Below are 24,465 nucleotides of genomic sequence, written 5' to 3'. Positions count from 1 at the left end.
TCTTTCATCATAGTCATTCAGGATGTTTTATCTCCTCTCCCAGCATGTACTAATGCAGATAGGACATGCAACACAATCAGCCATCTTATCTGTTAGTAGGTTCTCTGTCTGCAGTTGGGATGAGGCTAAAGCCCAGACTCCAACCAACTAGAAGCTTTTCCTAGTTTATTTATGGATCAATCATTTGTTCCATTTATTTCATGTTTATTTGCGATATATTTGTCCTCAGATTTATTTTATATAGTATATATTTTTTGTAAAATATATAATTTTTTTTTAAACTAGGAAAACAGCTTGGAAAGTTAGTACATAGAAAACTTTTAGCTTAATACTCTGAAAATGGCACAGATTTTCTGTGTATTTTCATCTGGCATTAAGGACTTTCCATAGAACGACAAGCACTATGGAGGTGGACAGGAAGAACAGCGGTCAGCTGAGCTGTCTCTGATTGGCCACTGGGGGAGGTGACACTTTACGCCTATTCTAACTGCAAAGATAAAATCCCCACCTGCCATTACCCTAAAATCAGGAACCTCCAGCGGATACGCACACACGCTTACCCACACACCCCAAAAATAAAGAAGTAACAAACAGAAACTCTGTCCCTTTTCGACGGCCACTGTCAGAGTAGGTTACCCTTTGCAGTGTATCTCTGGTTGGCTTCTTTTTTGGGCCCTTGGCGATCTCTGAGGCCCCCTGCGTGATAAGGTGCATGAGTTAGATCATTGGTTTCATTTGTTAAGAGGAAATTTAGCAGAGTTGAGCAATGGTACAGGGACACTTTTGAAAGCCCTTGAGAAAGCATCAGAGTTGCAGATCGAGTGTCAGGCGGCAAGGAATCCATGCTGCATCCGTACAGAATGGAGGGGTACATCATCCCACCCGTGAGTATTTTTTTATTCTCTAAATGGTCCAATTATAATGCTGCTGCTTGCTTCTGATAGATGCGTAAAAATACACATAATACACTTTTTGTTATATTGCTGCCAAAGTGTCAAAAGGCATTATGAAGATATGTCATTGTGGACATAATATTATTAGTGTTTGACATCCGTCAGTCTAAATATCTTGAGGATAATTTGTACATTTTGTTTGTGTATTTTCTTTCATGTAAAAAGTCAGAGTTAGTTTCGAGATGCATACGTACTTGTGCCAACCACTTTAAAACAACAATATATTGAGATTCAGCTACTCAGATGTACATTCATTACACATTATTAGTGTAATGAATAAATGTCTGTAATTGTAGCTAACGTGTAGAGGTATGTTTATTGTAACAGGCTGATTAACATCAATGTAATGAAAAAAATAAACTGTTCTCCAAAATGTATAATAATCATAATTTCTATGTAGAAAGAAGAGAGTAGAGAAAGAGTAACCTGGACTGGCTGGATGTCACAGACACCGTCTGTACAAAAAGATTACTGGGCAGTTTTAACCAAAGATGTGAGGCTTTTCCTATATGGTACTGTGTATTAATATTTCTGTATTGGCTCCAGTCATTCAAACTGGTCACTCTTTGTTTCTTACCTATTTGCTTAGCAGCAAACAGAGGAAATGTTTGAATCAGAGATGTATCGACCACCAATGGAGTATCAGTATATCATTGATGACGGTCAGAATGGTGAGTTTCTATTCTTTGTTATCCAAAATTATAAGCTACACAATAAGAAGGTTGGGTTTTTTTATTCATAAAATCTAAAAACAGTCCACAAATAGCTGATAAACTGATGATAAAATAATGCAACTGAATTATCCAAAGTTAAGGTAAAAAAATACAATAATGTGCACTCGAATGAGGTTATTAGCTGTTGGCTCTCAGCCTCCACTCCTGCCCAAGATGAGTAACACACGCAAACTAATTAGCATTTGGATGCATTTTAATAATAGACAACAAAAAGGAAGAATGTAGAAATTGTAAGGTAAAAATATCATATTGATCAGGGTCTACTAACTATGTTTAACAACCTTATTTGTTATATATTCTCTTTTAAGTATGAATTGCTCGGAATAGTTTTATTTTGCACAGTTCAATATAAATAAAATGTTCAATACACGTGTAATAGCCTATAGTGTTTGATGATTTTACATTAGACTTATACAGGTTTTTTTTTTATATATACCAAAGATAATGTAAATGTAAGGTTTAATATAATTACATTGAGTAATTTAAGTGAAATATGTGCATATATATCAATTACAGGCCAAACGTTTGCTGAATTTAAAAAGCCAGAAGTGGTACTAAATGAAAGAGCCGTTTGCGAGCTGAAAGAGCCGGCTCTTATACTGAGCTGAGCCAAATGATCTGGTTCCCTAAAAAGAGCCGGAATTCCCATCAATGATTATAAACAGGTAATTGATACCAGAATAAAAGTCATTCAGAAACAAGTAATCAAACAATAGTCAAAAATCAAAACCACAAACTCATAATTCAGAGTCAAATCACAATCTGCCTACAAATTATAATTGAAATCATTAAGTTAATAAACCAACAATTCATTTTAATTTAGAATGAACAATTGCATTTAATGTAATGTAATGTAAGGAAATGTTAATTTTCCCCTCTTCAGCCCAAGTTAAGCAGTGCTTTGACTAAATGGGCTGCATTATTGAAGATGTCTTCTTACGTATGATCTGTTTTTATTATATATTACTGACTAAAGCCCCTGCTAATAAAACACTTAAGTGTTTTAACACCTAGAGAGGCCCATGTATAAACAGCACCTTTTTATATTGAGCTAACGGATCAAAATCACACCCAAGGCAGCTGGGCCTGAACTGTAAGGGGGACGTTAGGAGAGCGAGCGAGTGGAACCGGGCGAGTGACCTAGCACAAAGCAGGAAACAGATGCCTCGTTCTGACAGGCAAGAAAACTACAGACGTAGAACGACAAATATCCCCAAGGGTTTCTGTCCAAAATGAGACAATATTGCAATTTAGCTATGTAGGCTCTAAAATTGGGTGCTAAACTGTAGCAGCAGTTTCTGTCTTTGAGGTTGAGGACGGAGATTGCATTTTGTTACCGTGTAGGACTATGGTACAGTTTATAGTGACCTTTGGTTAGACATTTCTATTATTTAGTCAGCTCTGTCGTCAGACAGCTATGTGCTGATTTTCGAAGAAGTTAAATGACAGAAACTGAAAACAGTTTTGGAGTTTCGTTATACGGCATTGGAGAAATGCAGAGTACATTTTTTCCCCCCTTTTTCCCCACAAGACAATTTATGTAAAAGTTATTTCTGTTCAGTGGAGGAATGTGCACATATATGTTTCTCCAGAGAATGTAATAAATGTACTTTATGAACACTAGTGGGATTGAAGTTCAGTGAAATTAGATTCCTTAGAATGATTGTGTTTGGACAATAATTGATAATTAAATAAATAATTGAACATGCTGTAGATTATTTTCTCTGTTTCTACAGTATGTGATGAAAACACCAAAACAGATCATTTAAAAAAATCTGATAAATTTGATCACCCATATTTAAATCTTCCATTTAGAGATCTAACCGTTAAATACAACGGCATTAAAAACAACAACAATATGCATGCTTGAGGCTATTCAAAAACAGCAAAGGAAATGGTGGTGTGAACAGGAAGCAGAGTGACACTCATAGTCCCAGTGCAGTGAGAAAGTAAATGTAATTTCTTGCATGCGATTGAATTGACAGACAGAATAACCTGACATAGTTGATTTATCAGTTGCTTGTACTAGCTTACACAAAGCATGTGACGTATTGTCACATTTCCTTCGTTTGTTAAAAAAGATGCTTTCTACTGACCTTCTGTTTCAACTTCATTGTCCTTGTCTAGATCATGCATGGGATTATAATACACATCATGTCCATCCAGTGGATTTCGAGAACTTGCCAGAGAGCCACTTCACAGAGCTACAGAGCGTGCCGCCACTACATGCATCGAATGTGCATCGCTTCTCAGATGTTGAGTCTGGTCATTTTATTGACCCAGGCCTGACCGGGCATCACCTCACCCTGCCCCCTCCACAGGTGAGATCTGCATTACCTACAAAACACCTCATATTTAATATCCATTCACTTTCACGTCTTTAACTGTCATTTTATGTGTGAGAGCTCTTCTTTGTACCTGACATATTTTGATGCCCTGTCCTCACACGAGTTCTTGGTGACGAGAAGTAACCATTTTGTTTAATACAGTGTAGGAGACATTTAGGAACAGAGAAATCTTTCGGAGAGATACTGCCTGTGTCTTTAACAATGGGTTTAGTAACTTTTGAAACTTTCCTTAAGTTTCACCTGTGCTTTGCGATACAAGTGGGTGTTGATGCTGGTTAGGCGGTTGTAGAAAGCATCTGTGCCCAAGCTATTGCTCAACTAAGCCTTATCCTGACCAAAACTCAACAGTGTCACCGTAACTGCAGTCTGCACACTCATCAACTGCCATTACACAGAACATCCCCACTTACACAAACAAAACCGCTCTTTAACGTGCCACAAACACACAAGAGCACAAATGTTAGAGCTTAAAAAAACGTATTTTTGCATACACAAAAAACATACATATGATGTTAGCATGTATACAGGAACCATATTGTAATTCAGCCCTTATTAGTTTATTAGCCTCTTTTGGGCAGTTTATTAGAAAATAGCTACATTCTAGAGACTTTCTACATCGCCTTGGATAAAAAAAAAAGTTTGCTTGGCCTTTTGGTGTAGGTGATATTTGAACAAAAAGAGGATATACGTCTTGCATATCCATCAATGACTCTTCTGTGGGTGGAAAATCAAAGATCACCTCTTGAAAGAGATCCTTTAAAATCTCTTATGAATAATGCAGTGATTGATTTCCCTTCCTTTGGTTGGACCTCATCTCGAAGGCAGACTCTAACCATAAAGCCTATCGCAAAAGAGAGCTTTTCCTTTCTAGACGTCCTTGTAGGAGGAAGCAGAGATCCGTCCACCACGGACTGATATACTGCCTGTCATACTAGCTTAGTCTCACTGAAAGGCGCATGATGCTCGAAGAAAAAAAGTTCTGGTTTTCAGCTCAGTTTATAATAACATTCATTTTTTTCTGATCATGTACCGTTTAAAAGTTTGCGGCCAGAAAGATTTTTAAAAATGTTTTTCTCTTATGCCCACCAAGGCCTGCATTTATTTAATAAAAAAATACAGTAAAACAACATTTTGAAATATTGGTACAATTTAAATAACTGTTTTCTATTTAAAAACATTTTTTAAATTATTATTCCTATGATGGCAAAGCTGAATTTTCAGCATCATTACTCCAGTCTTCAGTGTCACATGATCCTTCAGAAATCATTCTAATATGATGATTTGGGCTTTTATTATTATTATCAATGTTGATTTATTTTTATTTTTTTACTTGTCTTAGCCATAAGACAAGCCATAAATATTGTAAATCTAGACTGCATTCTACCCTTTACAATAATTTACCATGGTAACCATAGTTTCCGCCATAATAAAATTTACTACAGTTATTGTCACTACTAAAACCATAATACATTTATATGAGATCTCCTTTAAACAGTGTAAATATCTTACTCATTTTAGCTATGTAACTGTTATTGTGGTGGATAGTGTGCTTTCCATGGTAATTTAATCTGTAGATTAGTTATTTACACCTCAACCCTAAGCAATGACCTAAATTGAAATCTTTGAAAAAAGAAATGCGGCTTCCTTGGCCAAGAAAATCGTGCTGAAAAGAGCAGAAATGTAAGAAATATTATTATTTTTTGTAGAAGTATTTTCAGGGCCTAAATGCAAAACAACGACAATTCCAGCTGTAGTCTCTGGCCCTGTACAAAAAAGGTACAGTATAACAAATGCACAAAGAAATAGTAGAAATGTTCCTTATGAAAATACTGTAAATTTATAAATATTGTATGACTGTCATGTGTTTTTGAGGACACTCTCCTCAAGTCATCAGACTCTGCAACTGTCATGTCACAAGAAACTGCAACCCCAGCACTGTGTGTGAAATCGCATGAGACTGCTATGATCCTTGACACTTTGGGTTTTTGCAAGGGCCTCTTACACTGAAGCGGTTTAACTGAAAAACATTTCAGATCTCTCATAACATTTATTTTCTTTAATATATATATTACATACTGTACATCCATACTGTTTTATACACGTCCTTACTGTAAAGAAATAGACAAAATATTCTGAGTTCAATTGCATCATATTCTGCAGCTTGAAGTTTCACTGCACTTTTATATCAGCATTAAACGTAAAGTTCCTCTTTCTTAATGTTGAACAAGGCTGAAATCTCCAAACGACACATTTCAGACCACCTGATTGCACAAACGTGGTTTCCACATACTGTATAGCTCATTTTATTTGTGCCATTCGACTGCATGTGATTTAGCACCACCCTTCATAATAAAAATTCTTAAATTGCTCTTTTCAAGAACTACTTGCTGTATAGAGTTCTTGAGTTAGCTATGTACTTCAGAAGAAACGTTCTTTAATAAGTTCTTATTGGTTCCTGGGTTCTTTACAGCACCAGTATGTTTTCTAAAGAACTATAGTATTAATTAGTTGATTCTAACTGGAATCTTTCTTTTGTGTGAGTGTGATCTCTGATAAGTATGTACTTTATGTCTTCACAGATGACATATTTGCCACGGCCATCAGTGTGTTACCCTCACAGTGTACAGCCCTCTCCTCTCCAGCGCAGCTCGGATGACGATGACCCCGGCAGTCGCAGTCCTCCGTTAGAGGTGTCTGATGAAGAGTGTATGAGAGACCACATTACTTCAACAACAGGAGGAGAACATGGTAAGGACAAAGGCAAAGACAAATTTCACTTCGCTGACATGAACACAACGATAATGATCTATGGCAAGCGGATAAGCGATGCAAACCCAAGCCAGCTGTTATTGAAACAGTATTGTCAGTAACTGTTGACTGCAGTAATCTTCTAGATGTAAAAATAAAGGTTTAAAATGGGGGGGTTCGTAGCAATGCCATAAAAGTAGGGCTGGGTTTTGACACAAATACGATTCACAAGTTTACGATTCGATTCAGATTTGATTCGATTAGATATTGATTATTTTGGATATATATATATATATATATATATATATATATTAGGTACAGTCTACGTCAAATTTTCTCAAGGAAAAAAAAATCTCTCAACTAATGCTATAAACTATACATTGGAGTCAGTTGGTGCTAGGGCTGTGCTATTTGGGAAAAATATCTAATTGCAACTTTTCTGACAGATATTGCAATTTGATTTGCGATTTAATTTTGTTAAGTCAAGCTTCAGCGCAATATTCTCAATAGTGTTCAGCACACACTCTAAATTAAAGGAGTAGGCTACAACATCCCGTTAACTGTAGACCCCTCCACTACCTTTTAGTCTAGCAGACGCAGTGTGCCTTTTCATTAGTGTTCATTTTGTCAGCTTTTTTTTTTTTTAGTCTTAGTCCTGTGTCAAATGTACTTTTTAGTTTTTATCATATTTAGTCACCCTTGTCCTATTTTTGTCTGGTCAAGTTTTAGCCTGAGCATTTTATTTAGTCAATAAAAACTTAGTCACATTTTAGTCATTTAGTCATTAGTCACATAGCATTAGTCATGCTATATAGCTAATGGTTAAATTGATAATTACTTTGCTCAAAATTATAATCATAACGATTGTTGTCATTTGAGAAATGTATTTTTACATTTAATCAGAATTATTGCTATTTCACCTATGTGACCCTGGATTACAAAACCAGCCACAAGTAGCACGGCTATATTTGTGGCAATAGCCAACAATACATTGTATGTATTGTATTTCTTTCATGCCAAAAATCATTAGGATATTAAAGCTGCAGTCCGTAACTTTTTTGGGTTAAAAATTATCCAAAATAAATTTTTGACCAAGTTCATAACCAAACTTAATTTGATGGCGGATCCAGAAAGGTTCACACTACAATCACCAGTGACAACTGTAGATTCAACCGTTGTAAAACGCAAAAGACTTCGGACTGGCTACAGAAAAAAAGAGACTGCAACCGGGCCCATGCGAAAACAAGGATAATATCGGAAGGGCATAAATGTAGTCACGCAGTGCTGATGTTGTTACCATTAACAATTTGAGAACAAAGTATAATTTGCACGGTTTGACATGATATGATAAGCGATTGTTAGATTTAATCAGCGCAATTTACTGCAATGCTTTTTTCCCTTAGTTGGTCGGAACAAAAGTGGATGTTACTTACTTGTTCAGATGACATTTTCCGGTGAAAATTCTTATGTTGGTCATACTTCCAAAAAGTAGAATCTGTGATTCCGATTGACAGTATCCACACCTGTGCGGTAACTGACTCCTCAAAACATTGGATTCATCCGCGCTGTGCCGTGCCGAGGCACAACCCACGTAAAGTTGATAATTCCGCAAATAACTGCAATTGCAGATTTCGAACAGAGATGGCGACAAAGAGAAAAATGTACGGACTGCAGCTTTAAGTAAAAATCATGTTCCATGAAGATATTTTGTAAATTTCCTACCGTAAATATATAAAACATTTATTTTTGAGAGTGAATGCAGCACAATCGCGAACATAATGGACAACTTTAAAAGTGATTTTCTCAGTGTTTCGATTTTTTTGCACCCTCAGATTCCAGATAGTTGTATCTCGGCCAAATAAATCCTAACAAACCTTACATCAATGGAAAGCTTATTTATTCAGCTTTCAGATGATGTATAAATCTCAATTTAAAAAATGTTACCCATGTGACTGGTTTTGTGGTCCATAGTCACCTATAAGCACAAATCAAGAGAATGTTAACCCATTGGCTAAGCCTCATCTTGTTTCCTGATTTACTATAGGCTGGCTATTTATCATATAGGCCAACTGGTAAAACAATAAATGTGTGCACATGGTTGCCTGATTGCAAAGATTAGCCTAAGTAAAACACTGGTGTTCTTTCAAATGTTCAGCCCAGTTGGTATTGTAATATGCTAAAACTGATTTACAAACACAAATTACACTCAAGGAAGTTTTTAAGTTATAATAGGCCTACTAACTTTAAATTTATATTATTTCTACTTGAAGAACATTAACAATTATAATGTATTATGGTAACTTTAGGCCCATTTAGAAAAAATGCTCCTCTCTAGAGTAAATTTTTCTAGCTGATTAACGAGGTTATGGACACTAAATATGTTTTTTTCCTGAGGTAATGTGACGTTACATGAAATTGTTTACAAGCTGTTTCAATGACATCTGACGGATTTCGGTAAGTTGTAGGCTACTGTATCTTTTAACAAAGCCTACCTTCAGATGTTTATTTCGCGCTGTGGTCTATGATCAGTTCACGCGTGCTCCGCGCTGCCGCTTCTCTTGAACTGACAACTGAGGTGTTTCCAGCGATTTGTCACGCCACCGTAAACGGTATTCTTCATTCATAGTTCTTCATAGAATCATTGATGCCAATAAAGAACCTTTATTTTTAAGAGTGTAGATGCTGATTTCCTTTGTTTTTCAAGGTAATAAGAAGAAAATTCGCTTGTATCAGTTCCTGCTTGACCTTCTGCGAAATGGTGACATGAAGGACAGCATCTGGTGGGTGGACCGAGAAAAAGGAACATTCCAGTTCTCTTCCAAGCACAAAGAGGCTTTAGCAAACCGCTGGGGCATACAGAAGGGAAATCGCAAGAAGATGACCTACCAGAAGATGGCAAGAGCACTGAGAAACTATGGCAAGACGGGAGAAGTCAAGAAGATCAAGAAAAAGCTCACCTACCAGTTCAGTGGAGAGGTACTTGGGAAGAGTCACACAGAAAGGAAGATTTACATGTAAACATACGCACAAAAACGCGTAAAAAAGACTTGGGGAAAACAAGAGAGAACCTTTTTCTTCTGTGAAAACAGAAAATGACTGGACCTGAACTTTTACCATAGTTATGACCCTATGGTTTAAAACTAAACAATTTTAATTTCTATTCCTTATTCCTTCACCTTTGCATTAATTTAGTAAACCTTAAGTCATTTTAAAATGTCAATAGTTTTTGTGCTGCATGCAGACCAACATTTACACACGTCTGTACAGTATATATATATGGGGAGAGCACACATTTAAAAAAGCAGATACAGTGAAAAATAAGTAAAGACAGTTGCAAACTTTACCACCACACATGATGGAAAAAAAAAAATCACAAAAATACAAAAAGCAGAAGTGAAAACCAATGACACAGGCTCACGCAGCACGGAAAACTCTGTCACGTCTGGGTAACACACACAGACACATTCTCTGCTCATGTTTGTACTGTCTTTCTCTCAAGATCACATTCAATCTGAAGAAAAATAAAAATCTTTATAGAAACTAGATAAATAAACATTAATTGTCGATACAAAGTGAGCAGCGTGTTTGCTGTGAACCATTTGTTCATAAAGCTGTATCATATTTCAGGCTAATTTCTCAGCAGTGTAATGACTCATTGCAATTGTTTTAGACTATGGGAAAATTTGAAAGAACAGCGAACAGACCCAATGCATAAAAATGGCTTCAGACTTTTTACAAAGACTTTTAATTCTAAGCTAAGAACATATCTATCTATGCAGATAGATCTGTCGTCACATGGAGTGAAAATTAATTGTCCATTTGAGACTCGCAAGGCTTCACAGACAGGGATTAGATTAAGCCAGGACTAGGCCTTAGTTCAACTAGGACATTTAAGTAGCTTTTATAAATGTGTCTTAGAAATAAAAACATTACTGGTGTGCATCTTGAGACAAAACAATGGAACTGACGTATTTTAAGATGTCATTGCAAGTTGCAAGAAAAAATAAGGCTATGACAAGCTCAAACATGCATTTTAGTCTGGGACTAGTCTTAAACTGTGTTTGTGAAACTGGGCATTAATGACTTAAATTGAATTGAATTAAATTGAAGTTGGCACACTGTTTTTCCCAAAGGGATTTTTAATGGTACTCTCACCTAAAAACATGAAATTTCAAGCCACATGCCTTTATCATAAATACTTTCAACAGTATGCTGACTTTGTTTTAAACTTAATCCAAGTTATTAAGAGTTATGTCTCAAATTGATTGTTTTTATACAGTATCTCTTGTGCCATTTCAGTTGTTTTTGAATCCTTGTCAGCATTTGGATTAGTTGGAAAGTTATTAAATAATGATATAAGAATTATTAAATGATATAAGTATAAGTGTAATACCTTCAAAAGATGAGGAACTACTCAGAACCACCAGTTAAATACAACACTTACACCAAAACCTCAACTGAGAGCAAAATAACCTCTCAGCGCCCCCTTCAGTAAGACAACTGAACTGCTAAAAACAATATTTAAGATTATTTGACAAATAATATTGTGTAAATGAAACCCATCAAATTAAAGTTCATCAATTTAATTTAATTTCTTACACAATAATTAAAGAAACCTATAAACAGTGGTTACTGTGGAAAAAATGAATGCAAATATTCCTGGATTCACATATCCATTCTATGATTTTTTTACCCTTAGGCTGCATCTGAATCATGCAAGCACACTCTCCATTCAGGGTCCCTTTTTTCAGGATGCAAAGCAGCTTTTCTTTCTGAATAAAAATAAGTCCAATCAGGAGGTCTTCTGTAAGCTGGAGGGTTTCACAAGAGGAACATACCACTGTAGAAAAAGAGGGGGGTAATTACAAAAACTTGCATAATATAAAACAACATCATCAAAGCTTAGAATTTTCTTTAATTTACACAGTAAAAAAGGATCACTCTTCAGAAATTCAACAATGGTACGTATACCTCTTCTGTCATTCCTGCTGTCTTCCTTCCTTCTGTGTTAAACGGAGGCTTCAAAAACCCTTTGAAATGCAGCTTCACCAATTCATGGAACGTTTTCAAGGAATCCTGAAATATGAAAAAGCAGCTCTCAAGGTGACATAAAGACACAAGGTGCATTCCAATTTGTGCACTTGACTTGTGCATTATTCAATGAAGTTTTGTTGTAAAAATAGTGCGAGTAGTGTGTTCACACTGAAAATTCCACATAGAAAGACTAGATGATGCACTTAATTAACCGAAAAAAACAAGTGTGGAAAGTTGGACACTTCATGCACTGAACTGTTGCAGCTCTAATTACGTAGCAGAGGGGGAGGGGCTATCAGACTCCAATGCTAAATGACAAAATAACCTTATAAAACTATTACACTACACATAGTGTATAGTACATCATTTGGGAGCAGACACAGACTTTGCTCAAACAGTTGATTTGAATAGTTCAGCCATGAAACTATCGTCACGTTCTGATTGGTTAATTTAATGTAATGTTCCCAGACAATCTATTTCACGTATCCATCACAGTTTCCCCATGCAAATTCTCATTCTAGCCCTCTGCCTCCCCTAGCACCACCTGCCTAGATCTGCTATGGGTCTCCCTCTCTCTAGCACGAAGTTTCCTTTCATTTTATGTTCAGAGCATTTAGCAGAAGCAAGTCGTACTTGCACAGCAGCAGCAACCACAGCTCCAGCAGCAACAGTGTAGCAGATCTAGTCCGCCAAGACCAAATCTGTGTACATTCTATTTCCATTAATAAAAATGTTTTACAAACTATCCCGAGAGTTGTCATGACTGAACAGCTGTATATCTCAAAAGCATCAGCTCAAAAGCATCATCTGCATCAGTAAGGGTGTGTTTAAAAAAATATGATGAATATGATGTTAAGATCAAATCATTCACTCTCACACTGTCATTTTAATTGTATTGTTACATGGTTAAAATAAGAAATCTGAGCTGTTAGATCTCTTACCTGTCCTTCATGTGAGCAGATGTATGTGAACCATCTCAGCCCTGCAGCCACATGTGTGATCTCATCTGCATAAATCACCTCCAACACCTTCACTGAGCTTGTGTCTCCCTGAGAGGCGAAGCGGGACAGAGTCTGAGGGTGTACATCTAAACCTCTGTGTAAAAACAGTGAAAATAAGTGCATATGTATGTGAAAATAACAGATGCTAACAGACATGAGATGTGTTTTACCTTGCCTCATGGACCATGTGCACTATAGCTAGCCTTGCCAAAATGTCGTGAGATGTATCGGTTGCTGACTGCCATAAACCTTTTTGAAAAGAAAAGTGATAGATATTGAATCTCTAACATCACCTATGCTAAGTGAAATAAGTCAATAAGACAAACACATGAAAACACTGACCATTGTGTACTGGTAAAGCACCAAAGAAGCTGCCAAGTTCCATAATCCTTTGCTCTAGTAACTGATAATGCTGCAGGAGAAGGTTATGTCAGATTAATGTGAATTACTTAGCATTTTTCCTAAATAAATTAAAGACGTCAACATTCAAACCTTGGCTTCATCTCCTGCTACTTTGACAAAGTCATCAAAGAATTGGCGAGGTAATGGCTCTCCAGAGCTCAGTCTAAATGTGGAGAATCTTGCTATCACATCCCAGGACAGGTCTATTGCCCACTGCTCTATGTTAGCAAGTGAGTGCAATAAGGCAATCCTACTCGCCTGATGGAACACAAACAATTATTCTTTAATCAACTTTCTGTTGAATAAAAAATAGAGTCTAAAAGGAATAAAGTTTACCAGTGTGCCGCCTTTGCCCCGTTTAATTTTTCCAGGCTCCACAACAGTCAGATTGTCTTTTCTGTAGGGATGTGCAGGAGGGTTGGCCTCTCCAGTTTCTGTTATTTTCCCGCTGTTCCAGTTCTCTAGCACCATCTTGGTCAATGAAACCTACATGTCACAGAAAAACAAACAAACAGAAGTCATATGATTATTTCTGTTGTACAATCAAATACAGCACTGTGATGAGGGATACAGTTTAGTCAATCACTATTTGTTAAAGGACATTTCCAAACCTTTTCCTGTGGGTCTGGGGTGTGAAGGATTTTGGTGGCCCACGCGCAAAGAGTGTTTTCTGAGGAGTTTAATTCCATGGACAAACTGTCTGCAAGCAATACAGCATGTTTTGTGTACTACAACATATCATATTCACAATTAATATATACAAGTTCTGCCATTCCTCACCTTTGCGGGTTATCTTTGTCACTGGGATGGGACAGAGGGATAGTGTGCTCTGAGTATTTATATACACTTTTCCATCCAGTACTCGGACATCATACACCTGGTTCTGGTTACAATAATATGAGACATATCAACAATACTTGCAGGTTTATCACTATACATTACATGGATATATTTTATCCACAAATGGAAATTCTGTCATGATTTACTCACCCTGAAGTTGTTCCAAACCTGTATGCCTTTATTTCTTCTGCAGAACACAAAAGAAGATATTTTGAAGAATGTTGGTAACCAAATAATTTGTGACAATTGACTTCCATTGTATGGACAAAGACAAAAACAACAACAACTACAACACATTTCCAAAATATCTTGTTTTATGTCTGACAGAAGAAAGTCATACAGGTTTGGAATGACATCAGGGTGAGTAAATCATGACAGAATTTTCATTTGATAAAATATCTCTTTAACATGGCCCATCATAACAACTTGCCTGTAGTCCAGAGGAAGAGGAACCAGTTTCAAGGCTGAAATCGAAGTAATGCCATGGGCAAATCAATGCCAGTTTCCCATTGCCCAGATCCTCAATATCACCTTGCTCAAGTGGGCCCCCTGTTGAGCAATAGATCATGATATTCAGATCCTAAAACAATTCTTTCATTTTACTGTATTACTGTGATATTTTCACAGCGATTCATTATTAATTTGTAACTTTTTTATGTCAGAAAATATTTTGATATTTGAGATGGACCTGTGTGGGCACCAATGGTTCAACTAGAAAGTGGAAGTTACATAAAACAACCATCTAGAAAAATTCTCTAAAAATTCTTGGTGCAGACAAGGCATTTGAGGGAAGCCACAAGAAGGCCAAGAGGTGAGAACGGAACAAAGAGACACCAGTCAACAATATCAAGTTTTGCGTAACATTGTTTTGTATGGGAGGAAACAAAAGAAACTGCTATTCAAGAAGAACCATATACTCATATGGAATTTGTCAAAAACATAAAAGTAACTTAGTTGCAATTGACAAATGACACCAAACTGAATCTAAAATCAAAACCAGTCTGTCTAAACAAATAACATTTACATAATAAAATTTACCAATACATAATGCACTGGAGTTCTTCAGAGTTACAACTAACCTTCATGTGGGCAAGATGAATCCATAGCCCAGAATTTATCATCCTCTGTATGAACCAGGACTATATGCTCTCCATCATCTGAGTAAAACCTTAAAATATTTTTTTAACATTTTCAAAAAATAGAAGAAGTGTATATAAGAAATATTATATTCAGGGAGAATATAAATATCCACATATTGTACTTATTTTTAATACATGCATGTGGGCTCTTTTGGACACCACTGCCTTTTTCTAATTTAAGACACCTTTTCATAAGAATTATTTTTATTATAACAGTTATTCAAAACATATTCATTTGTCACATTTTAAAAAAACGCCCTTTCGAAACGTCATCTGTTATACAGAATGCCCTCTTGTTACAGTTCACGAGCATCATATATTTGAGTGTGAGTGCATACAGTATTTATACAATGACATGCGCTTACTTCGTGCATGGTGACTTAAATTTAGATTTGTCTCCCACACACTGCCAGTTTCCAGCCTTGACAATGTCTTTAAGCGCATCAACTAAATCCTTCTCGAAGTGATCCATTCAAAAAACCCTTTATGCCTCTTCCACTACTGATCAGGATCCATGTGGCAACTAAAAACACTAGGGAAAATGTTTGTTAAACTTCCGGGTGCGACTCATTTCAAAATAAAAGTTTACAAGTTATAGGTTTACTTATTTTGTCTTTAAATGTGTTTATTTTTGAAGCAAGTGTACACAAAACCTTTGTTATTATCAAATATAAAATACTGGCGCAAAGGCATATCTCATCCATAGACTGTAAAAAACTGTATAGTTAGCTGAATGGATCTCTGTTTGGCCGCCCAGTGGCTGCTAAACAAATAACTGCGCATGCACAGGAGGTGAGATACGCTTTTTACCGCTCACGCCATGTGAAAAATGATTTTGGTTTGTGTGGAGCATTAACAGGCTTCTACATTCTTATCACGAATACAGAACCATGCCGATCTCCTGTTCAGCTATTGATTGCTCAAACCGGTTTGTTAAAGGGTCAGAGATCCGGTTCTATAGGTAAGCGTGAACATAATGGCAGTTTTGTTGACACACTTGCTTTGTGTTATAGGCTTCAGTGTTTACGTGTGCACGAGTTGCTATATGATATATAGCTCAATAAGATTCTTTATCGGTAGATATAGGTTTCCTAGTTAACATCTTGTCGTAAATGCAAAATACTTTAAATAGTACTTTTTGTTTTGTGAACAAGAGGCAACGCAGTATTTTCCCCTGTGTTGTGTGCACCTTTTTTTTTTCTTTTTTTTTTTGTCAGTTGGTTATGGCACAGATATGGACCCCACAGCATAATTAACTGTTATAATTGAATACTTGTGTTCTGTCCCCACAACATAATGTAACTTGTAAAAACTGATATTATTGGTCAGAGTTTACTATGTGAGTCGGCCTCATTTAAATCTAATTGTTTTGCACGAGTGGCTGACTTCAGAATACAAAAGACATGTGTGGATAAAACTCTCTTGAAAGTAACAATAACTAATGGAGCCTTCTTTGCTGTCTTTCTGTTCAGGTTTCCAATCAGCAAGCCTCAGCTGGCCGAGCAATGGGTTCGAAGCCTCGGGAGAAAGAACTTTGTTCCCACTCAAAACTCCTGTTTGTGCTCGGAGCATTTTCAGCCTGACTGCTTTCGTGACTATAATGGAAAACTGTTTCTCAGAGAGGATGCTGTGCCGACTATTTTCAACTCTGGAGGAGATGGTACAAAGGTGTGTATCCTAACACTCAGTAAAGTTATTCTTGTTGTCCAACTCCAATATATCTTTCTGTCTGCTTTTGATTCTTGAAATGCAATCCCTCTCACTGTTTTATTTATTGTTTACAGATTGAGTTACGGAAAAACAGGGGAGGATTAGTGGCAAAGGACGTAAATGATTCCAGTCGATTCAGTTCACTTTCTGATAAAGACAGAGCCAAACAAATCACAAAGGACAGAAGACAACCCATAAGAGACTCCAGCCTGAAGGTAACGCATACACTGCTGAATATGCAATTGCTAACACTTACTTTAGTCTGTTTTTAGCTTCTCTGCAGGTCATTAATACGTCTCACAGCTACAGTTCAGCTGCATACTTGTGCCTTTATCAAATTCTTTTGTTTGTTTGTTTTATTACAGGGCAGAGGTGTAAATGACCGGAGACGAGCAGGGATAAAGCTCTCATCAAGTGACAGGTATCTGCCTTTCTTTTAGGGCTGCCCCCTAATAGGCGAATAAACTCTAGTCGCCAAGAAGAGGATTAGACAACCAAATTTTAATTAGTCGGTTAGTCGCAGGAAAAAAGTTCTCTCTAAGGTTAACCTAGATAAATGTGCGCCTATTATTAGGCGCATATCCAAATGTTCGTGCAGAGTGTGAAAGATAATTTAGTACCGCTCTTACTGAAAATGAAACGTTTTACTTAACATGCATTTTTCTCTATAGCCCCATTCACTATACTGTGGAGATGACTTCATCTTCGCAGCTGACATTGACTCAAACACTAGTTTATTAATAAATTATTAATGTTCACACTCTTTTCAGAGAACATCTGTTTTTTTCCGACACATTCACAATCATTACTTTTGTCAGTGCACTGCAGCAAGCTGTGCACTTGAGTGCTTAATTCATATTAAAAGCTCATTATTATGGTTTAGTGTTTCTCATCTCTATAATGTAAAACAAGGTTAACAATGTTACACATAATATTCTTTCTCAGCCCTGAAACATTTTCTAATGCCACCGTCAACTTATGGCGTGACAACTAGTTGACAAGAAGAATCTTTAGTCGGGGCAGCACTACTTTCTAAATTCTCAAACTCATGAACACCAAATTATATCAGTCATCATGAAGATTAATGTATAAATCATGTTTTGAGTTAAATTAATTGCCATTGTATTCAAAGCCTGGTTGCACACACAGGGCTTAGATTAAGCCTTAGTTCAATTAAGTAGCTTTTATAAATGTGCCTTAGAACAAAAAACTGATGTGCATCTTGAGCTGACAAAAGCTGTCACTACCCTTTCAGATGGTACTAAATATGTCCCTTTTAGGGGTTAATAAGGTATAAAGGTGTAACTTTTGAAAAAGGTACTGCCCCAGTGACAGCTTTTGTACCTTTTTTTTTTTTTTTTAAGGGTGGGTAGAATTATCCCATTTATATGCTGTCTTTCTTGTCCCTACAGACAGTCCCTGTCTCTCAAGAGTAAAGTGTATGACAACAAAGGCTTGCTGATCTCATGTGGGAGGGATCTGTGTGACTGTCTGGATGTAGACTGCATGGGCTGCTTCTACCCATGTCCCGAGTGCGGCTCTCGGAAGTGCGGTGTGGAGTGCCGCTGTGACCGGAAATGGTTGTACGAGCAGGTGGAGGTAGAAGGGGGAGAGATTATTCGCAACAAGTTTGCCAATTAGATAACCTGTTGGAAGATAGAGAAGACGACACTCACTTACATTCCTCTGAGTGTAAAGGGACTGACACTGACTTTGTATATGGACATTGCAGAAGTACTTGGTTAATTCAGTGTATTGTTTTTAAATGTAAAAGTTTAATATAGAATGTTATTTTGTATTTTTGCTTTTTTCCATACCATCAAAGCTGTAAATTTCTGTAATATTTCCAGTTCTTTGGTTATGCTGTAATGCTGTGGCTGTTTTTTCCCCCTTGAAATTTGCTTTTACATTTACAAAAATAAAAGTGCTTTAGTGCAAATGTTTTGTTATAGTGCAAGGTTTTACAGTGATGATCTTTAAACCTCATTTCAAATTATATGAATATTTGAATAGACGTATCTATTGCAAGTTTTGTCTGAATCACTATAACTTATCATAATGTAAAATACCAAGCATAAAAAAATCTGTATACTGGTTTTAATTTATTTTATATATATATATATATATATACACACACATGTTTAGATCTTTAGATCTATGATGACATCTGAAAAAGCTGTTGGTTTACTTCAGGGCAGTTGAGTATTTGTTTGGTGATATCATCTATTAGATATTGTCTAAGATGTTTTTCTAATTGGCCCATTTGTCTCATCGTGCACATTCAGGGCACTCCACCTCACAATGCAGTGCTAGGAGCCAGGAACGTCAAGATGAAGAACAATATGTTATAGGCCCGGTTTCCCCTGTAGCTGCAGAACAATAACACGTACAGACAGCAAGAAAGTTGACTGGAAGCAGGGATAATGTATTGCAAAAAAATTCGAATGAGGCAGATTTGATGGTTTTCAAAACATTCACATCTAGACAGGCAGTTTGTCTGAGTGTAAAAGCCTGCATGAAGCTTTTTTCCCAGTGCAAATAACTGGCAATGCAATTTTAAAGGTGAAGATGCACAGCATTGATACAGCTTTTTAAAAGTATTAAAATTCTTACAATGTAAGGTTATAGTAAACCTTTTTTGTCATTATTTAAGACGTATTTTCTGCCAGTTTTAAATGAATCAAAATCCTGATTAACCATTTGATTATATATATGTGTGTGTATATATATATCTATATATATATATATATATATATATATATATATGTATATTATGGGGGGCCAAACAGGAAATAATTCTATGTAAATCTGAATATATAGTTAAAACTCTGAATATATAGTTGTAAATCCTGAATATATAAATGCAACCCTGAATATATAGTTATAACTCTGAATATATAAATGTAAATCCTGAATATATAGTTATAACTCTGAATATATAAATGTAAATCTGAATATATAAATGTAAATCCCGAATATATAGTTATAACTCTGAATATATAAATGTAACTCTGAATATATAGTTATAACTCTGAATATATAAATGTAAATCCTGAATATATAGTTATAACTCTGAATATATAAATGTAAATCCTGAATATATAACTCTGAATATATAAATGTAAATCCCGAATAGTTAAAACTCTGAATATATAGTTGTAAATCCTGAATATATAGTTATAACTCTGAATATATAAATGTAACTCTGAATATATAGTTATAACTCTGAATATAAAAATGTAAATCCTGAATATATAGTTATAACTCTGAATATATAAATGTAAATCTGAATATATAATTGTAAATCCCAAATATATAGTTAAAACTCTGAATATATAGTTGTAAATCCTGAATATATAGTTATAACTCTGAATATATAAATGTAACTCTGAATATATAGTTATAACTCTGAATATATAAATGTAAATCCTGAATATATAGTTATAACTCTGAATATATAAATGTAAATCTGAATATATAAATGTAAATCCCGAATATATAGTTATAACTCTGAATATATAAATGTAAATCCTGAATAGTTATAACTCAGCATGTGAGCTCCGCTCAATATTCCGCTCTATGCCAATGCGCTCCACTCAATCGCTCACGGCCCAAGCGCTCAAATCCCGCTCCGACATGAAATCTCAGTGTAACGTAGGCTACTGTACTATAGCCTTTGTTGATTATTTTTAAGGCATTGTTGGGGACATTTACCATTTTGCATAGGTGGTCTCGGCACATTGTTTGTGTGATAATAGGCCATTATTTAAACTTTATTAGTTTCAGAAAGATTCTCGCGGATACAGAGACAGTTGAAACAAAGGTAGATCTTTATTTTACAAAAGCACAAGGTTTTGGTGTTATTGTGAATGTACACAAATAAAAGTAGACCCTTTGTAGTTGTCTTACACACTAATCTGTATGGCCAAAAATTGACGGAGTTTCTTCCGCTGTCATTAAAGAAAAATCCATCAGAACGCGCTGGCGCGTTCGTTGTACAGGGTTAGAGAAAAGCTTATTTAGTTTCATATTTATGTTTAAATAATATGCTGGGCTGCATTTCCCGAAAACCTTCTTTTACGCTATCATTCTTAAGTTATAACTCAGGCTTTACCTTAACGTTAATAAGTGTTTCCCGAAACGTTCTTAGTACGAATAATTTAGAATGAATGATTCAAACGAATGTCCAAAAAAAATTTTTTTATAATAATTAAATAAATTAAATGGGGGGATCTTTTATTCTTGCCGCCCTAGGCGGCTGCCTAGTTCGCCTAGGCACGCCGCGCGCCGGCCCTGCTTGCATGTTTATCACTATTAGCAGTGGTTTATGAAACTTCAAAGGGTTTCCTTTAAAATGACACCAAAATTGTGTATTTAGACCACTATATGTGGGTATGGGAAGCTTTTCAATTTGGGTAGGCCAAATCCAGACGGAAATCCCTCAAAATGGTCTCAGAGTTTAGGTTAAACAGCTACTGCCTAACGGTTTGCCAGTTGATAAAACTTTGGATAATATAATTAATAACAACATAAAATCACATCAGTGTAATGACAATGTTCTTTGCATGAAAACACTTCTTCAATTAGCAGAATTATATTTGTATAGACTGAGATGTGCGGTCTATAGAGTTATAACTCAGAGTTATAACTATATATTCGGGATTTACATTTATATATTCAGATTTACATTTATATATTCAGAGTTATAACTATATATTCAGGATTTACATTTATATATTCAGAGTTATAACTATATATTCAGAGTTACATTTATATATTCAGAGTTATAACTATATATTCAGGATTTACAACTATATATTCAGAGTTTTAACTATTCAGGATTTACATTTATATATTCAGAGTTATAACTATATATTCAGGATTTACATTTATATATTCAGAGTTATAAATATATATTCAGAGTTACATTTATATATTCAGAGTTATAACTATATATTCGGGATTTACATTTATATATTCAGATTTACATTTATATATTCAGAGTTATAACTATATATTCAGGATTTACATTTATATATTCAGAGTTATAACTATATATTCAGGGTTACATTTATATATTCAGGATTTACAACTATATATTCAGAGTTTTAACTATATATTCGGATTTACATAGAATTATTTCCTGTTTGGCCCCCCATAGTATGTATGTATGTATGTATGTATATGTATATATATGTATATGTAAGTAAGCTATTTTGCAAGTTCTCCCACTTGGAAATCATGGAGGGGTCTGAAATTGTCATCGTAGGTGCATGTCCACTGTGAGAGACATAATCTAAAAAAAAAATCCAGAAATCACAATATATGATTTTTTAACTATTTATTTGTATGATACAGCTGCAAATAAGTATTTGAACACCTGTCTATCAGCTAGAATTCTGACCCTCAAAGACCTGTTAGTCTGCCTTTAAAATGTCCACCTCCACTCCATTTATTATCCTAAATTAGATGCACCTGTTTGAGGTCGTTAGCTGCATAAAGACACCTGTCCACCCCATACAATCAGTAAGAATCCAACTACTAACATGGCCAAGACCAAAGAGCTGTCCAAAGACACTAGAGACAAAATTGTACACCTCCAGAAGGCTGGAAAGGGCTACGGGGAAATTGCCAAGCAGCTTGGTGAAAAAAGGTCCACTGTTGGAGCAATCATTAGAAAATGGAAGAAGCTAAACATGACTGTCAATTTCCCTCGGACTGGGGCTCCATGCAAGATCTCACCTCGTGGGGTCTCAATGATCCTAAGAAAGGTGAGAAATCAGCCCAGAACTACACGGGAGGAGCTGGTCAATGACCTGAAAAGAGCTGGGACCACCGTTTCCAAGGTTACTGTTGGTAATACACTAAGACGTCATGGTTTGAAATCATGCATGGCACGGAAGGTTCCCCTGCTTAAACCAGCACATGTCAAGGCCCGTCTTAAGTTTGCCAATGACCATTTGGATGATCCAGAGGAGTCATGGGAGAAAGTCATGTGGTCAGATGAGACCAAAATAGAACTTTTTGGTCATAATTCCACTAAACGTGTTTGGAGGAAGAAGAATGATGAGTACCATCCCAAGAACACCATCCCTACTGTGAAGCATGGGGGTGGTAGCATCATGCTTTGGGGGTGTTTTTCTGCACATGGGACAGGGCGACTGCACTGTATTAAGGAGAGGATGACCGGGGCCATGTATTGCGAGATTTTGGGGAACAACCTCCTTCCCTCAGTTAGAGCATTGAAGATGGGTCGAGGCTGGGTCTTCCAACATGACAATGACCCGAAGCACGCCAGGATAACCAAGAAGTGGCTCTGTAAGAAGCATATCAAGGTTCTGGCGTGGCCTAGCCAGTCTCCAGACCTAAACCCAATAGAGAATATTTGGAGGGAGCTCAAACTCCGTGTTTCTCAGCGACAGCCCAGAAACCTGACTGATCTAGAGAAGATCTGTGTGGAGGAGTGGGCCAAAATCCCTCCTGCAGTGTGTGCAAACCTGGTGAAAAACTACAGGAAACGTTTGACCTCTGTAATTGCAAACAAAGGCTACTGTACCAAATATTAACATTGATTTTCTCAGGTGTTCAAATACTTATTTGCAGCTGTATCATACAAATAAATAGTTAAAAAATCATACATTGTGATTTCTGGATTTTTTTTTATAGATTATGTCTCTCACAGTGGACATGCACCTACGATTACAATTTCAGACCCCTCCATGATTTCTAAGTGGGAGAACTTGCAAAATAGCAGGGTGTTCAAATACTTATTTTCCTCACTGTATATATACATGTATATATATATATATATTACCTTGTGAAGTTTTTACTCCTAAACAACTGTAAGTTATGCATGTTTTGATTTGTAGATGACACCTTCAAGTGCGTCTGTTATTATGTACTGGTTCTTGTTTCTATCATCTGCTCCTTTTATTATGACACATGAGTATTAAAGGTGCTCTGTGATGTGCCATAACTAATCTCTCTTTTTATATGTATAAGAGATTGCCCCTTTTCTGAAAACTCTTTGATATTCATATTGATTCATTACTAATTTGATTATGTAAATCGAGTATGGTTTCAGCGAGTTTGCTCAGTGTATTAGAGAGCATCCTCACAGAGAGAAATTTTTACAGTTGGTCTCAGAAGGACAATTATAAGCTCTGGTAAAAACGCAGCAATTTCACAAGTAAAATTAACGTGCCTGTGTGTATAAGCACTTGGGAACAGATGGTTTATCACAGGAAATGAGTTCTGTTTATGCTATGTGTAAGCTGTTTTAATGGTGCAGTTTGTGCCTGACTGAGATTATTGACACCAGAGCCTACAGAGGATTCCAGAAAAACAACAGGATGAATCACACAGATGACCTGTTGGAAGCCAAAATATATATATATATATTTTTTTTTTATGTGTATGGGTTATTGCAGTATGTTATATTTATTGATACAAGCAATGCGGAAATGTTTAATTTTAGTTTTATTCCAATTTATTCCATGTGAATTGCAATTTACATTTAATTATGAAAAACTAAATATTCAAAATTGTACGACAGG

At 36.0% G+C, this 24,465-nt stretch overlaps 3 protein-coding genes across 6 annotated transcripts; 2 read left to right on the top strand and 1 right to left on the bottom strand.

The window, feature by feature from the left end:
• Positions 1–513: 513 nt before the first annotated feature.
• spi1b (Spi-1 proto-oncogene b) lies at positions 514–10,359 on the top strand. 4 transcript variants are annotated; one of them, XM_084108087.1, is made up of 6 exons: positions 517–884; positions 1,354–1,446; positions 1,546–1,624; positions 3,815–4,008; positions 6,615–6,783; positions 9,488–10,359. In XM_084108087.1, exons 1-6 carry the CDS (start codon positions 843–845, stop codon positions 9,799–9,801), a joined length of 891 nt encoding a protein of 296 aa, XP_083964213.1. In that variant the 5' UTR covers positions 517–842; the 3' UTR covers positions 9,802–10,359. The 4 variants fall into 4 exon arrangements, with proteins under 4 accessions (XP_083964215.1, XP_083964213.1, XP_083964212.1 ...); XM_084108086.1 differs by having other exon boundaries at positions 522–884; positions 1,543–1,624; XM_084108089.1 differs by lacking the exon at positions 1,354–1,446 and having other exon boundaries at positions 514–884.
• Positions 10,360–10,909: 550 nt separating this feature from the next.
• LOC311078988 (uncharacterized protein) lies at positions 10,910–15,761 on the bottom strand. The gene is made up of 12 exons (XM_084108085.1): positions 15,565–15,761; positions 15,140–15,228; positions 14,491–14,609; positions 14,001–14,103; positions 13,832–13,920; positions 13,557–13,706; positions 13,311–13,478; positions 13,161–13,230; positions 12,989–13,067; positions 12,759–12,912; positions 11,755–11,859; positions 10,910–11,623 (listed from the first exon to the last, which is right to left on the bottom strand). The coding sequence occupies exons 1-12, from the start codon at positions 15,669–15,671 to the stop codon at positions 11,576–11,578; spliced, it is 1,281 nt and encodes a 426-aa protein (XP_083964211.1). The 5' UTR covers positions 15,672–15,761; the 3' UTR covers positions 10,910–11,575.
• A 212-nt stretch (positions 15,762–15,973) lies between these two features.
• arl14ep (ADP-ribosylation factor-like 14 effector protein) lies at positions 15,974–18,848 on the top strand. Its single transcript, XM_084107696.1, has 5 exons — positions 15,974–16,160; positions 16,672–16,867; positions 16,984–17,124; positions 17,275–17,330; positions 18,322–18,848. The coding sequence occupies exons 1-5, from the start codon at positions 16,090–16,092 to the stop codon at positions 18,548–18,550; spliced, it is 693 nt and encodes a 230-aa protein (XP_083963822.1). The 5' UTR covers positions 15,974–16,089; the 3' UTR covers positions 18,551–18,848.
• Positions 18,849–24,465: the final 5,617 nt, after the last annotated feature.

Source organism: Abramis brama, assembly GCF_963993115.1.
Source record: "Abramis brama genome assembly, chromosome: 3".
Taxonomy (NCBI): Eukaryota; Metazoa; Chordata; class Actinopteri; order Cypriniformes; family Leuciscidae; genus Abramis; species Abramis brama.
The sequence above is the reverse complement of the archived record's forward strand: the minus strand, read 5'-3'. Positions and strand labels throughout refer to the sequence as shown.